Below are 16713 nucleotides of genomic sequence, written 5' to 3'. Positions count from 1 at the left end.
TGAATCAGCAGCCTAGCTTACTGTGGCTTTAAATGAGCTATATAAATTGGTTGTTATTTTCAATGATGATTCCCTTGATTTGAACATACTAGAGCAAAGATAATTGATTGATTCATTATGTAAAAGATTGTTTCAAGTTGGAGGGTGTTTTTATTTAATTTTTTCCCCCAGCCAAATTGAGATATGCTGTCTGGAATCTTTGCCAGGTTCATATCAGGAGGCACTATTGCTTTTCTTTTTCTCACTGATGGCACATAGTAGCCTTCCTGGGTGGAGCAGGGATGCCTCTTTGATTGTGGTGCTGTTCATTGTCAGCTGAAGCTGCTGACAGTGCCATGTCTTGCATGTAAGACTTTGTTGCACATCTTTGACACATGATGTATGTATGCTTTCAAAAGAAATTAAAGCCCATACCAGGTAGTGCTGTCCAAAGTCTCTCTCTGTCTCAATGCTGGCTTGCCCCTGTCCTATGTTCCAAGTACTGGGCTGTCACCTCTGTAAGGTATCACTTATGGGCATCACAATGCCCAGCTGTTGGCATTGCTTTGCCAAGGATGCAGTGTTTTGGTGTCTTTAAAGCATTCTTTTCTGTCTTCAGCTGTGTGCTCCTCTTTCAGCTTCAGGATCCTGGTATCTTCTGATCTAGATACCTGACCAAGCTGATAGAACTGTTACAACAGCCTGTACTTGCTCTCTCTAAGACGTTGTTTTCCTCTAAGGTCTTTGCTATTGCAAATTTTATCTTGTCATCTGTCATGCAGCACAGTGTGCAGATGGCACAGAAGAAGTTTGTTTAGAAGCTACAAATCTCATTTATTACAAGTGTTAGGGGGGATGCACGTAGATTGGGCACATTGGTGATTGTACCAGTTCCCAAAGGGCAAAGGATGCTGCATGCCCTGGGACCATGCTGTGGATGCATGGTGCTGCCCTGAGCCAGGAATGCATGGAAGAAAATCACATCGATCTGATGATGTCTTATGTCATCTGGGACACATTGCTGGCACTGCCAGGGTTGGTGCTGCTGGCAAAGAAAGCAGAGAACAGTAAACAGGCCAGGATGGGGTAGTGGTAAAATCATGATGTATGATGTGCTCCAGGAATCCAAGCCTAGGCCTTGCTCAAGGAGACAGCACAGCAGGGGATGTGCCATCTTGTGCTGTTGTCCTGTCCACCCATTTCCATCTTGTGATCTAACATGATGACCTCTGACTTCCAGATTTGCTTATGGAAACCAAGTCCAGCAAATTAAATAGGGAAGAACTGAACCCAGAGGTGTATGAAAGTCAGTAGTTATGTTGTCTTCGTCTGTGAATGGAACATGTTTGTGTATATCTATAGGCATTTAACCTAGTACCATATATATGAGTAGAAACTCCACCTGTGCCCATAAAGCAGTTGGGAGCTGTATTTGTGTTTCCTCCATGCTCAGTGGTTCGAGTGTCACAGCAACCTTACAGTGGTTATCACAGTGGTGGTTGGAAGTGGTGGCACGTGTGTTTGTCTCATTCAAGCACAGCTATTCTACAGGGCATCTTGAGGGGATGTTTGCAGATTCACATCTGTGTCTCACTTCTCCAAAATCTGCTTCTGCTCCCAGGACCTGGTGTGCTAAACCCTCCTCATCTGAGCAAGTCAACAGCCTGTCCCAGGCTGCTGCCTAAGAGAATGGCAGGGACTTTGTAAATAAAGGAAACAATTGAATGATAAGTTCACACTTCAGCACACTGCTTAACAACCTGATAACAGTTAATTACATACAGTATTTTTAAATGCAGCAACAGGGAGATAACTCGTGCAGAGGTGGAGCACAGGCCCTTGGGCCTCATGAGCGAGGGTTAACCTCTTACTGCCCATGTGCCTAAAGAGATTGGTGGTTGCAGCTCCGAATGTCACCAGTTCTGAACTTTTACTGGCCAGCAGGGACTCGGGGTCATGCACATAAAGTGTCCTCAGCCACGGGTAGGGGCAGAGGAGAACTGTGCTCAGACCCTAAACTTGTGGGTCCTGCTTTGAGAGCAACCTGTGTGCTGGCAGGCAGAAAATGCGGGGTGGTAACCCCAGGGTTGTCTCCACCAGAGGCAGCAGGTAGAGCATGTCCAGTCGGGAATCGCTGAGTTCCCGCGGCCGCGCTGATGTTGGTGTAACTGAAGGAGCTCTGCAGGAAGGAGCAGCATAAACACAGCTGGAATGGGCGCTGGCGGCCGGCTGCGAGTCACAGCAGCTGCGCTCGGTGCTACTGCTCCCTGGGCACCGGGTGGGACACTTCCGTCTCTGCGAGCCCAGAGAGATTGAGGGTTTGACCCTTGTTATTTAAAGCACAACTTCAGGATATCTGCTGTCAGAGCACCCGCAAAGTTTGTGACTTAATGCAAGTCTAATTAACTGATTTGCCTATCCAAATCTGGAGATTTACACACTTCTATAGAGGCAGCCGTAAAGTTATAACTTCAGCTGTTTATCATGCCCTGAGCCTTTAAATCTCAATTATGAAAGGTGGTGTTTAATGGCTGGCTGGAAAATGGGTGGTTACCAGAGTGTTAATGGAGTGCGGCAAGCCAGGAAATGTATAATCTAATGCCTGTATAGAAATGAAAGGTTCTAACAAAAGAAAATATTAGGGGGGAGGATGTACTTAGAGGCTGTTTGTGCTATTTAGGAGCAAATCAGTACATGAGCAGTAGAGAAACAATGGGGACTGAAATACTGAAAAAAGAAATAAGAGCTGCTTGTTTTTAAGGTCCCTCTCCTCCCCCCCCAACAGCCATCCTGCCATCCTTCTCTGGATCTTGAGCTTTGCCTTTGTTGCAAAGGGGAAGAAAAAGGAACGATAAGTCACAGTGAGTTTAACAGAACGTCTGGACTAGAAAAAAACAAAATGAAGGAAAAAATAACCAGCTACATATTGCTTTTTACTGAAGCATGGTTTTACTACCCAGTCTGTGCCATTGGAGGCAGAATCAACAGCCATGCTTCATCATGGCAGTGGGAGAAAATGCTGCAAGGAAAGCTTTAATTTAAATGAGAAATGCTCTAAGAAAAAGAAAAAAAGCCTAAAAGCTTGGTCTTAACATTAATAACCACTTCTTACAGGTTTTTACTAGCCCACTAAAGATCAGACAGCATGTTAAGGTCCCAGTGGCTGAACAGTAATGACCTGGGCCCAGGTTATTATTACTTAGGAAGATTCTTTTAATGATTTATTTCTGTTATTTGTGGAAAATCATTTGAATAGTACAGCTGAATGGTCACCATGCTTTAAATTCATTTTGCATGAAAAAGGAGAACAGGGTAGAATTTGGGTTTATGTATTTCTGAGAGCACTTCACGAAAGCAGTGTGGATAGCAGTCGTGCTGTGAATTGATAGGCAAAGGGTGGAGGCTGCCCTGCTCGGGAGGAGCTCTTCTGGAGTGTGGCTGATTCCTTCTGAACAGCAATCTTAACTATGGCAACAGAATTTCTTTTAAATCAGATTTAAAACTCCTGAACCACCGCAGACTCTTGAATTTCTACTCTGATAGCCTTAAAAAAAGCAGAGACCTCCAGAAGGGGTTAGGATGAGGCAAAGGGACCCAGATAGTATTTCTGGCTTTTGTGCATTTTTTTTGCTTTTGCTGCACTGAGGCCCATGTTGGGGTCTTGCTTCTGCACCTCAGTCCCTTCTCACTGATTGCCTGCTCTTGAGTGAATTAATTGGCTTTTCTCAGGGCAGGGGCAGTGGGGTCCCCCTGTCTTTTGGGAGTTGCTACACAGAAAGACAGTGCAAGTATTACTATGGTGCAGTTTTCAATTCAGCATCTCGCCCCAGTGCTGGCAGTTCCACACATGTTCAGTACTTTTTTTGTGTTAGTTTGAGTTCTCATTGAAATGCAAAAGTCTACTCAGAAGCCTAAACATTTGCTTCTCTTGCTGGCTTAAGAGGCATATGTCCTTTAAAAAGAAGTTTTCTCCCCTCCAATGTAACTTGGTCAGCATCTTCTCAGAAATGTGACTCAGAAGACCAAAGGCCAAGAGCTCTTTTAGTCTATAGGAAGAGCTTTTGGTCCCCACTGATCTGCAAAACAAAAGACCAAAGGGACCTTACAATCTCAGCCAGGTCTCTCCCCAGCGGAGCACGGGGGTTCCTGAGCAACAAGCATGACTGCTTAGCATTGAGAGTAGGTTACCAGTGCCAAGAGGTTAATGACTCACATGGCATTATGTTGTGTTGAATAATGAGTAACATCTGAAATGGCACATGTTGTAATGACTCGCTACTTAGAGTACCAATCTACTTAAGATCCCTTTAAGCTTGAAGAGATCACAGAATAGCCATGTCTTATTCAATAGGTGCTACTTTATTTTATGCCTCCTGGTAGAAGAGATGTACCATGCCTGAGAGCATATGAACAAAACAAGTGAGGAATTGAGTAGGAAGGATTATTGCACTAGTTGTTTTGAATGCTTATTGGGCATTTATAGAGCATCAGCTAGCATATTTTGGGTTTTGTTTTTGTTGATTCGAGGGTTTTAATCCTGGTTGTCACAGTTCCTATATTTGTAGGTTGGATTTAGGGAAGGAAAGAAAGGGGAGCTTTGCCTGCAGGATGGGATTATCAGAAACTGGTCTGAGATTTGCTGTGGAAAATAAACTAATGCTAGAGCAAAGCAGCAACACTGTTTTATGGTTTGGTCACTGACGAGAGGGCAGCATTAAACGGGAGTGCCAATTAAATGCCACTCTAAATTCTGATGTTAACAAATCTGTGACATAGTTAGGGATTGAGAACAATCTATTTTCTTGCAGACAAAATAAGTTGTTCATGCTGTCATAGGAAGTCTTAGATAATATTACAGTAAAGTTTTAAACCTGTCAGACACTGTTTGCCTGTCTTACAGTTGTTTCTGCAGTCTGCTTCCCTGCATGGAAGGCTGGTATGTGGCTAAACTGTATACGTGGTCTTAGATGTAAAAGCTAGTGTGACACCTAAGTGTCTTCAATTGCTAAGAACAGCCCAGGGAGCAGCTGGGGCCCAACACCTCAAAATGTGGCCCTCTGCTAACAATAAAGGACTTGGTTCTCCAGCTGCTTTAAGGCTGGACTTCATATAAACATGTCTCTGCACTTGCCTGCTGGGATTATGGTGCTTTAAGATGTTTGTTTCTAAATATTTCAAGATGCAATATTGGTGAGAAAGAGAAATTGTGCATATAAACTCTCATGTTCAGGCCAGTTAGCACCACTTGTAGTTTTCACAAAACTGTATGCAAGGGAAGAGAATCAGGCCTGCCTGCACTACATGTGAAATGTATTGCTTGAATTTCAAACAAACTTACATGGACCCCTCCTTTTCCAAACCAAATAGGAATTCTTTAAAAAGGGTAGAGAGATCTTTCCACTCTTCCACCATTCACATCCCCCCCCCCCCTCCAAAATGCTGGTCATTAAATAATCATTATTTTTATGTGTCTGCAAAGCCTATGGAAGTCAAAACTGAGTAATATACATTGCAGAGTGTTCTGCTAATCCAGTCCAACCGCAGTCGTGCCTGGCCCAGGGAAGAGGGTCTGGTAACTGGAAACCTGACACTAAAGGAATTCCAAACACAGTCCTCAAACTAAAAACAGCTCTCTCTGCATGGCATGTGCTACATGAGAGCCAGGGATTGTATTCGTTTACGTTATCTGATTTTTCAGCCTTGTATTGTTGATAAAAGAACAGGAGAAGGAAGCACCTCCACCAGCTCAGCCCATAAATAAAGTGTGGATGGTGTGTTTGAGGTTAGTATGACATTACTAGACATCTGCCTTCTTCTGAGAGGTACAAGCCTCTCTCACAGGCAGCAGCCACTGAGCACTTCCTTGTGCCGCAGATTCTTCCCAGTGCTTAGATACCAAATTTGATTCCCAGTGGATTTTAAATGCAAACCCCTTCTTTGGCTTTGGGAAGTATTGATCTGAAAGGGCAAAGAATATTTATTATAGGAGTATCTCACCTATTAAGATACAGAGACCAACCTTAATGCATCTCAGTGACTTTCATCTGCAGTGTTTTAAAATTATTTTAATTTGTTTATTTTATGTTATATGCATGTTGAATATTAAGTAATAGAAGTTCTTAGTGCCACTGACTACAAACAGCACTGCAGTATCTTTAATACTGAATATGGGGAGATAGGGACTACGTGGTCTTTTCAGTTATCTGTTTTTAGGGTTTGTTGAGAAGAGCTTTATAAAGGCACAGTGTATTTTACTTGATACTGAAAGATTGTTTGCATAATTTATTTCTAACATCAGCTTCTATTCTTTAAAAGTAGATCCTCCTGGCTGAGAGCAAACAGCACATAATCACACTGCATACAATGGAGCTCTTCAATGAGAATTTGGACACAGGACCTTGTTGCTTTCTCCTGTTCTTTGTTCCCACCCTGGGCTGTCTGATGCCATCACCCAGAGTCTCTGTATGTCTTGCTTAGACATGAAAGAGACTGCAGCCAAATGTGGGCTTTCTATTTGCTACTTAGTCTGTGGCTATCTTTGAAGTTGATTTCAAGAAGTACTCTAACAAAGTAAGAAGGCAGGTTTTCATGTGAGATTATATCCCTTGCAAAATATTCCCTCAGCAGCAAGGAGGAGACAGTGATGTAAGAAGAGAGCATTCCCTTCCTTGCTTTTTACCAGGTACTAAGAGGGTGACCCCTGTGACTATCCCTGTAGAACAGAGGGAAGAAAAACCCTTTGTCACGAAGAAATCCAAACCCCCAACGTGATGGGCCACAGCGTGAACAGTTAGACTGTCATTTTGCTTTTCTTTCCTTTCAGATAGCCCAAGCATGTGTCTCCTGGCTGATGTTAAAGGTGACCTGCAAATGGAGGTTATCAATGAAATGCAGTAAACCTGAAATGTAATTACTTTTTTTCTGATTATTTTTGGAAGCATCAGGTATTTAGGCCAGTCTACTCTGTAAGATTTTCCACAGTTGAAGAATTACTAAGACAAGGTTTAAAAAAAATAGGAACTGCAGAAAGCAAGAAGTGTTTAGCTAGGGCTTTTGAAGCCTTCTGATACCTGTGACTAAATAACATTTTGGGTATAAGAAATCTTTCCTAAGTATTCCAAATCCAGTGTTTCAGTTTTAAATAAACCCAGAAGGTCTTAAAAATTCTGCAGTAAAGCCAGAAAATACTGCATTTTTTGTGCTTGGAAGATAAATAAAGCAGAGATAGAAAAACAAACCTGCTTTAGGCTTTACTTGTCATAGAGAAAATAACAACATGTTAATTGAACATCAGGCACAAATTACCTGCTTTACTTGGATAAGGCTACTTTGTGCTCGTAATGCTCAGAATGGATCACAGTTGTTAACTGGTGAATCATTTTAAAAGATAAACTGGTAGAGCTGCTAACCAGGATATGAAGTGAAACACATTTGCATGGCTGGGTGTGATCTGTAATTTCTCTGCAGGGGAAGATGAGATTTTGCTTCCTTAAAATAAAGTAGACATTTTAAGGGACACCTTGCTCATGACATTTTTGAGGAGTGTTTTCACACTGCCGCACCAGTTTCACTCTTTTGTGGAACTTAGTGCTTCTTTCTCCATTCAATCACTTCCTGCAGCAGCAGCCTCTGCTTTTAGCTAGACCCACATCCATAATGCACTTTCCAATGGGACCCAGCAGAGCTGAACTATCAGCAAAACCAGGTTTTGAGCTCTGAGATCAGTTCCTTCCCAGGATGTTGTGTCAGCTTCCCTACCTTCTGCCTGCCATTAATTGCACTGTATCCCCAGGTCAAACAACTGACCAAAAATCTGGAAAACAGCTGACGGTCAGAGCAGCTCCTGCTCAGCATGTCCTCTCAGAGGGCACACTCCTGGCCTGGTCCTTTTGAGAGGCTGGACCTGCTTGACCCAATTTGTGGATTTTTGATCACTCCCCTGGGTCACTGATTTTCCACTTGAGGTTATTGGTTTGACCCCCACACCGTGGGTCACTTGGGAGGTGTGATATGGCCCTGTGAACTCTGAACTCATCAGAAGCCAACAAAAACAGTGAGAGAGGGAAGAAGAATTTCATTAGGACCTCCTCAGAGGTGGCGGTGTCTGCCGAGGGAAAATGTAGGAGTTGTTTTGCTTCTTGCAGAAACAAGCACAGCATCTACAAGGGACTTCCAAGTAGAAAGTGTTTGTTTGGTTTGTTTTGGCAATTTCTTTAAGGATAAACAACAGCATCTACTTTTACACCATGGGCTATCAAGTGAGAAGGGTGTTGGTTCAGAGGAGCTCTCCTCTTCCTGCTGGGAACTGCCCCCAGTGTCCCAGACTTACTGCTAATGGTGACAGCATTTCTGCAGCCAGAGCCTGGTATTTGCAGTTGTTTCTTCTGCCTTAAAAAGATTGACTTTCTGGTGGTTAATTTGTCACACTTGAGGAGGAAAGGGCAGTTTTTTCCTGTATTTTAAGACTGGTCAGATAAAGGTTCATGGAGACTCTGTAGGCTGGTTGGTTGCACTGTGAGCAGCCCCCTAAGAATGGACTTCACCAGGCATGGGTGGTAGATGGGGAAGAATGAATCATCAGGAGATAATTTGGTTCCAACATGCTGTCCTGGTCATAAAACAGAAAAGAAGTGTTGTCATTGTAGCTTGTGTATCTGCAAGCATAACACCCACTGGGGTCACTAGGGGAAGTGAGCTGCAGAGTGTGGAGCAGCCATGAGGATATCTTTTGTGAAATTTCCCTCAGTTATGCTGCCCAGAGTCAGACTTTTGGACTGTGTTTCCCAAGGTTTTACTCAGGCAAAAGTTCTTCTTATCATTGGTTAGATCATTCCTTGTATTATCCCCAAGGCTGTTAAAATAACTCACATACCTTCTGTCTTCGTGGGGCTTTCCTAAAGGGTTCATGTGAAGTGGATTCCAGTCAGGTCTCTGTGTACAACCTCTCCTCCCAGGTGCTAAGTCGTGACTCTGAGGAAGACACTCAAGAATTACACCACCTATGGGTGTTTCGCCCTCAGAGAAAGGAAACTGGTGCTGACAGTGACCAACTTGGGGTTTTATTTTTTAAAGAAAGATTTTTCTCTTCCCACATGTTCTGCAGTTTGTCTACACAACCACAGATGGTGTTAGCAGTAAGTGAACTGATGGTGGGTTTAGTTCAGTAGGAGGCGTATCAGCAATGGAGATCTGATGGTATTAGCTCAGGCAGCTTGGGGCCATTTCTCAGGTCTGGCACGCTTTGCTTGCCCAGGCTCATCTTCACTGCACAGTCCTGGGTCAGAGCAGCCTGAGTGCACAACCCTCTCCACAGTCACAGCTTCTGTGGCAGCAGTGTAACACTGATTCCTAAAACTGGACTGGCTGAGCTTTCCTGGAAACAGCTCTTTTGGCTAGATGGCAAAGCCCACCCCTCTTTTTTCCTGCTCCTTGCAGACCTCTGGTGTCAGTTGAGGTGTGAGTTGTGTTACTGAAATCTCAGTACACCAGAGTTGTGGCTCAGTTCTGTTCTCAGCCATCATTTTGGTACCAATTAATCTTGAATTTGTTTTTTTAGAGTAATTTAATTTGCAGTTAGAACTCTGTCCAAAAGCTACCTGACTTTTCAGTGAATTCTGGATCAAGTTTCAAGCTCAGTCCTCTTTTAATGTGATCCACAAGAATTTTGTTGATTATAGCTGCCGATGAGAACACCTCATAAAACCTAATGTACAGGCTTTTGAGCATGATCCTTATATTAAAAGGTGATGGATGCAGGTTTGACATGTGTTCCTGTTGGTGTGCTGCTTGACACGAAGCAGTTCCTACCATTGCAGAGCCTTTTATGATTGGAAGTACATTTTTGTGCACAGAGGCATTAAAGCTGAGTGTGATGGGACTGACTAGTGGACAAGCCTTCATGCAGAAATATGTGGAGAAGCTCTTTGGCCTGCTGTGGAAATTAGGCTTTGTTGCAAGGCGTAGGTGTGTGAGCAGCGACAGCAATTGTCTCAGTACATACGGTTAAGAGTGCTTTGGTATCTCAGAGGGTGGCTTCAGGCCCTTCAGCACTTTGTCTGGACTGTTTCACCAGGAGGTGGGGGGGAAGCTGGGAGTGCCTGTCTTTTATAATGTTCTGTTTTTAAAGCAGAAGGTCTCTGGGGAGCATAGGGTCCTAAAAGTCCAAGGCCTGGAATGCTTCCTTTTGCTCTTTCCATTTTAAACAGGAAACATTTGCACTAAGTTATTCCAGGAGGAGAATTGTAGGTTCATTTCAAGGCAGATAATGTTTGTTCATTGCCTGTGTCCATGATTTACCCCATGGGCTTAAACGAGTGCAGCAGAAAACCACATGTTTTGTTTTACTACATGCTAAACAAGTTCCAGCAGAGTCTGGGAGCCCAGGTTAAGAAAGAAGGAGCATGCTTGTAAAAGCTCTGTGTGAACAAGAGAGTCATTGACAAATTTTGAACACCTGATCTGCTGTACCAGAATGAAGACTTTTTTCATAATCTATGCAAAGAATATTTAAACAGTTGATGAGTTCAGTCCCAAAGCCACAGAGCAAGTGTAATTGATTTATACTTCCAGCCCCTGCTTTGGGTCAAAACTCTGTCTTCTTCCCTCAGCTCTCATTTGGAGAGAAACTTCCTGTGCAGTCAATGAGAGGTTTTGTCCAAAGTGCAAGGACATTTGCAGTCAGACTGGCAAAAACTCCTAATTGAGTTGAACTTTTGGGGTTGCTCTGGTGACATGTCTGTGAGAACAATTATTTTTGCCATTTCAAAAGTACCACAAGTTAAGTTGTACTAGGAAAAAATATCAATGCTTCATTAGTGCAAATCATGAAATTAAGATGCAGAAGGCTACAGAGGGGGCGCCATGGCACATCCTTGGGGATGACACATTCACATGTTGCTTATCACGTGAACTAGGGCTTGTGAGATCCATACTGATGCAGACAAGTTACAGAACTATTGTAATAGCAGGCCTTCTAGATCACAGGTTTTTTAAAACCTCATTGGCAACTTGCCCATTAAACACAGGTATTGTAGCCTGACATCCCTAGTGCTTCTTCCAGGAATTCCAGTTTTTCCAGCTATGGTGTTTGGAAAGTTTTACAGACTGACATATTAGGAGAGAATAGTGGGAAATGGCCTGGAAAGCGTGAATATTTGTGCATGTAAAGCTTATGGGATTTGCAGACTTGCAGACCCAACTCATCTGTTTATCCTCAGGCTAGATAAGATTCAGTCAAACATGCATTGTTTAAAGGAGCTTTGTTTCCATTATGGCAAATGGATCACAGGAGACTGACTTTGGGAGGTTAAGGGCTCCAGTGCTCCCCCATTGTAAAAGGGCTGTGATGTGCGCTGGACCCTTCCTCCAGTGTCCTGGATGTTACAAACTTTTGTAGCATGCAGGTGGGAAGCTTGTTATCCTTCAGAAGTTCTTTTCATTCATCAGGACTTGTCATGCTTGAGGTGGCATTTCCTCTCCCAAAGTAAACATAGATGGTATGTACAATAATGTATCACTGGGCTAGTAGACTGCCTTTTTATGTGCTTTATTATGTTTTTCCTCCTCAGGCGTGGACCTGCAGAGCCACTAGAATATTTAACAGGGCCACGAGTTACGTACAAAGAGAGAGATCTTCCCTACTACCATGGAGGACAGCCTGTTATCCACCCATCCAAGGGGAACTACATCCGTGTGCCAGACACAAGAGTGGCAGAATTGAGGTACCCTCAGTATTACACAGCCCAGCCCATCACAAACCAGCATAAAGGACCCCTCCGGCAGGACGTGCCACCCTCCCCACCTCAGTCCCACCGAGCACCAGCGTACCATGAAATAGTCCGACACCGTGGGACCAGTCCAGACCAGTACCAGTACAGGCAACAGGACCCCAGGCAGAAGAACCCCATGACTGCAGCTGTATAGCCATGCACTGGACTTGGGGCGGCAGGAGCCCCATTGGACGTCATCCTTGTAGAGTTGTTCCCAAGCATAGCTGCCTGTAAGAATGGCACACAAGACCTGGAGTTGTTCTTACTGAGCTGGGCTCAGCGCAGGTGCTTTCTAACAGGCAAACTAAAGCCACGTAAGGTACAATGTGTTTTGAGTATGTGAGGTACCAGACAGTTGAGTGTTTTTTAATTCCTTTTAAAAATAGAAAGTGGCTGCTGGAAATGAAACACAACACTTAATACACCTCAGGGCTATTTACTGAATCCAGTTACACCTTTACAGTACATAGCTGTCTGTGTAAGGGCAGCGGAGTCACCAGAGTTTACTTCAGAGTGCTGTTGTAGAGCCTTTTAAGTGAGAACACAACGTGCAGTACAGACTTCTTGCAGAGCTGGGGATCTTGTGTATCCAGTGTGTGATCATGAAAAGGGACTGCCAGAGAGGTAGTGGCCACATTCCAGGCACGTCCTGACCAACAGCTCTGCTTTAAGGATGCTGCGGTTCCAGATTTGTGATCTGGCCTCCGTCTTCCTCTTTCTTTTTGATGGTGGCAGCATTTATCTTGCAACCTTCATTTTTTGCAGTTTGTGTATCAAGACTCTCGTCTTACTGTACCTGCTGCAGCTGGAGTAGGCAAAAAGCCTTTTCCTCTATGGCTGGGCAGGCGCACAGAGGACAGGCAGCCACCTGAGAACTGTGTCTGTAGGGGGGAGGGTGTGTGCTTGTGAGTGTTTGTTAGTTATATAGTGTGCAGTCTTTAACTGTAAACCCTGGAGACCAGATCCTCAGCTACTGTCAGGAAGTGTCGCTCTAGGGGTTTCAGCGGAGCCGGCCTATAAGAAGTGGCCGGGGAGGTGAGCACGGGCATGGACTCCATAATTCATTTGAAGTTCCTGTGTCAGGTGCTGCCTTGGCTCCATCAGGGCAGCCCATTCCTGCCTGCTGCAGGCAGTGTTGGAGAGAAGTGCCTGCCCTGTGCAGTGCAGCAGTGCGTGCTGTGCCCTGTGCAGCCCAGTGCCGCCACAAGGCACCTGTTCATGAGGGGCCATCCTCGCTCCACGAGGGAAGCTCAGCCGTGCCAAGTGCCAAACTGCTCGAATTCCTGCAGCCAGAGGCCATCAGGTCAGTAGGGAAAGGGGCTTTTCACAGCAAGGGGTGAGGGAAAAGACAAGGAAAGCAACAGGAAGGGCTTCAGGACCCTGGGGCCCAGGAGAAAGAGGTGAGAATAGCTGTTTGTAGCAAGTTATTGGCAGGAGTGCATAGGAAGAGAGAAGGTGTGGGTGGGGAGGGGGTGTCAGCAGCACAGCAGAGCCACGGCACGGGGGACAGGGTGGTGGGGTACATGCCCATCTCTTTGCATCACACAGCCTGAGTTTGCTCTGCAGACAGAAATGCATCCACAGAAATCCAGCCACAGGGACCTGTGTGACCTGACCTAAGAGGGGGCTCTGAGTGCTTAGAGATCTGTCTCAAGGATTTTGTCACAGGGAAACCATGCAGTATTGTGACCTAGAAATATGTTATTTCCAAGTGTCCTTAATTCCTCGACTTCTGCCTTTTGGGAGTGTCACTAAACCATTAGGCCTCCTCTCCTCATCAGGAAAAGACTGTGACCTGGCCAAGGATTAAGCATAAGGATTTCTTTGATGTCTTTTTGACACCTTTGGTATGCAACAGATTAAATCCTATAAATCACTTCCCAGGTGTTAAATACCACCAGGAAGGTTTGTCCTGCTAGGAGTGCGTCCTGCCAGCAGGTAATGGCCCTGATGAGAAGCAGCATTCAATGCCAGCCTCTGTTTCTTCTTTGCTGATGATGCTGGTGAGAGCCCGGTGTAACCCTGAGGCACAGGGAGCACTTGCAGCTGCCTGAGTGGCCGGCAGGCTCTAGTGTTTGCATTCCCACCAGCCTCCACCCACCAGCAGGGCTGGGAAACAGGGGAGAGGAGACAGCTTTCCGTGGTGGGGGAGCACTGCCATGATTCAGATAGAGGGCTGGACTCCCTGGGGCAGGGGCAGGCACAGCTCTAAATCCAGTCAGGAGGAAGCATTGGTGGGAGGGAGAGAAGAAGAGGAATGCAACTGATTATGAAGCAAGGATGTTTGGTTCTTGTTTCATTTCTTTCTGCCCTCTTCCCTAGTAAAGTTGGAGGGAAAAACCTCTGGAGGGAGTTTTGGATGTAAAGCTCTCAGTACCCTCCATAAATAAGGCGCATTCCCCAAGGAAGCCGTGCCTGTCATGTACGTGCTCTACACAGCCTTGTACTTCTCTCAGAAAGCTTTGGATGCTGTAGGATAGTCAGCCAGGACTTGGCAGCCACAGGATAGCCGCTGGTGTTATAAAGGCATGTTGAAAGTGAAGCAAAAACAAATTAAAATACTTTCCTTTCCCTCCTTGAAATATGACCCCTGATACATTTGATCCAGCTGTAAAGAAACTAATGTTTGCGACAGTGGCTTTATCAAGCCAGGCCACAATTAAGAACAGCTCTGAATATAAGCTACTGCCTTTGTAAATCACTCTCAACTAACCCTTCAAATGGCATCACAGCACAGTGAACAGAACTTATTTACAGTATTTCATGAGCCAGAGCCAAATAAAATCTGGATGGAAACAGCTCCTGGGTTATTTATAGCCTTGGAAAGACCTGCCCAACATCTCCCCGTAACCTGAATCTTTCCTTAGGAGCTCCCCTTGACTGTATCGGCTCCACTCAATTGAGGCAGACAGATCAAACTAACACCTTCTGAGCTGTTAATCTTACCTTACCCTGCAGGTTATTAAATGATGCTTCTGCTCAGTAAGCAGAAATCAGTAGAGAGCTTCTTCCACTCAAGAAAAGAAAAAAAAAAAAAAGTGCTCTAATATATGGATGCATCCTACAGGTAAGGAGCTAAGGAGGAAGAACAGTGTGACCTAGCTAGGGAAACATGACCAAAAAGTATTACAGAGCATCTCGTCAATCTCTGGTGCCATTGTTCTGGGAGAAAATTGCCATTTGCTGGTTTAATATCTGGTAGAGGTACGGTATTTTCAAAAGTATAATGTGTAACTACAGTATATATAGTCAGCTTTTCTGCAGTGTAAAATGTATGATTTTAGCACCATATTGTGGAAAAATATGTACCGTGCAGAATTCACGAGGTGCTACAACTGACGGTTGAAAATACACACTTGCAAAATCCAAAAGAGCCGTTAAGTAACAAGTTGTTCTTTTCCCATATGTCCATATGTTTGGAAAAATTATGAGTCTGAAATGCTCTTGACACGTAATTGCCTCACACTCCCTCATCCAAAATGTGCCAGTCCAGCAGCAGAGTTACTGACGTAGTGGGTGTGAAGGGAGAGTTGGGTTTGCCACGGGAGCAGCCCTGAGTGTGCGTGTGAGCAGGCATCAGGACCAGGGGAGAGGGGCCCGTGCTCACATGAAGCTGAAGCTTTGATTTCCTGAGCTGGTGGCGTGCAGCCTGCATGTCTGGCTCTGGCACAGGGCCAGCCAGGCCCAGCAGTTGAAAGATTAAGAGATAGAAAAAGAGCCTGTGGATTTTCTGAGTGACCACCCACTAGTAAGCCATGATCTTGGCCTGCAAGCCGATGTTACCACTGTGATATATTATGATGCAGAAGTCTCTAGGTATCCCTCGAATGCATAAAGAAATATCAATTGCCCTTTGCGGGGAAAGAAAAAGGGGAAACTAAGCATAGAAAAGAAAAAAAAAAAGGCTCTTGCCTTGAAAAAGTGCATACAGCCCTGAATTCCAATTCACTCCAGCTTCCTGATCTAGAAATAGCTTCACATGCTGCCTAATTTTTTTACAGATTAATTGTGCTACCTCTTCCTCCCAGCCTCACAGATTTGTTTATCAGAGAGTTAGTGCTGTGAGTGAATCCTACTGACTGCTCTGCCAGGGCCACATCCTGACGCTCTGTTCTGAGCAGGGGCTGCTTTGCACTTTCAACAGGCCCCACACCTGTGCTCCCCATCACAGTTGTTCTGCAGGGTCCGTAAGCCTTACATGCAAAATCAGAAGTGCTATTCACTATCTCTGCATAGGAGAGAAAGCTTTGTAAGACACTATTCTGTTACTGTGAGGTAGAGAGAGGTACTTGTGATCCTGACAATACCTGTGTGTTTAAGTGAAACTGATTTTAAAATCATGTGTGATTGTTTTGGGGGAGAAATTCAACACATAATTTGAGAGGTTTTTTCTAGTACCACGTCAAAGATTTTGATCTCTTGTTACATATGGCTATATAAATTTTACCTGTTTTATTTTGCATTAAAATAAAGGCTTTAAGACTATAGATGATTATGTATTTGTATGTAGAGTCTTTCCCTTCTTTGTGTCTACAAAGTCATCCTCAGCCATGGATATGATTTGATATTAGAAGATGATACATGGTCAAGCTGGATCAGAATTGGTAAGGTGACTTTTTTAACAAAAAAACAAAAATGCAACAGCCATGTGCTGCTTTCAGAAAAAGAAAGCATCACAGGGCTTAACTTGATTCCATCTCAAATCTGCATTGTCTTCAGTTGTATCACCTGAATCCTGATTCCATACCCTGGGATTGAAAGGAGAAGTAGGAGAGAAGTCCCTTGCCAGCGCAGAGAATTTCAGCTTAGGCAGCTGCGTGTTCATTGCTGAAGTTCCCCAGGGAGTTTCACCTCAACATGGAGCTCTTCTCTTGTTGGTACCAGCAGAGGTGTCCCATAGCCTGTAGCAGCTGCCAGGTCCAACCAGCTCAGAGGGCTGGAGACTCTTGCCACAGATTCAGGACTC

General features: G+C 44.5%; 1 protein-coding gene across 7 annotated transcripts in view; it reads left to right on the top strand.

Annotated features, from left to right (window-relative positions):
* PARD3B (par-3 family cell polarity regulator beta) overlaps positions 1-16234 on the top strand; it is a 398314-nt gene extending 382080 nt beyond the window's left edge. For 6 of the 7 annotated variants that reach the window (XM_085066249.1, XM_085066251.1, XM_085066248.1 and 3 more), the window contains one exon: positions 11547-16234. In XM_085066249.1, the coding sequence (XP_084922375.1) occupies positions 11547-11901 (355 nt within the window). In that variant the 3' untranslated portion in view covers positions 11902-16234. The remainder of the gene's footprint in view (positions 1-11546) is intronic. The other variant, XM_085066252.1, reaches the window with a different exon arrangement.
* The last annotated feature ends 479 nt before the right edge of the window (positions 16235-16713 follow it).

Source organism: Lichenostomus cassidix, chromosome 7 (genome assembly GCF_008360975.1).
Source record: "Lichenostomus cassidix isolate B80296 chromosome 7, HeHo_3.0, whole genome shotgun sequence".
NCBI lineage: Eukaryota > Metazoa > Chordata > Aves > Passeriformes > Meliphagidae > Lichenostomus > Lichenostomus cassidix.
Note: the sequence above shows the minus strand (reverse complement) of the source record. Positions and strands in the feature narration are given on the sequence as shown.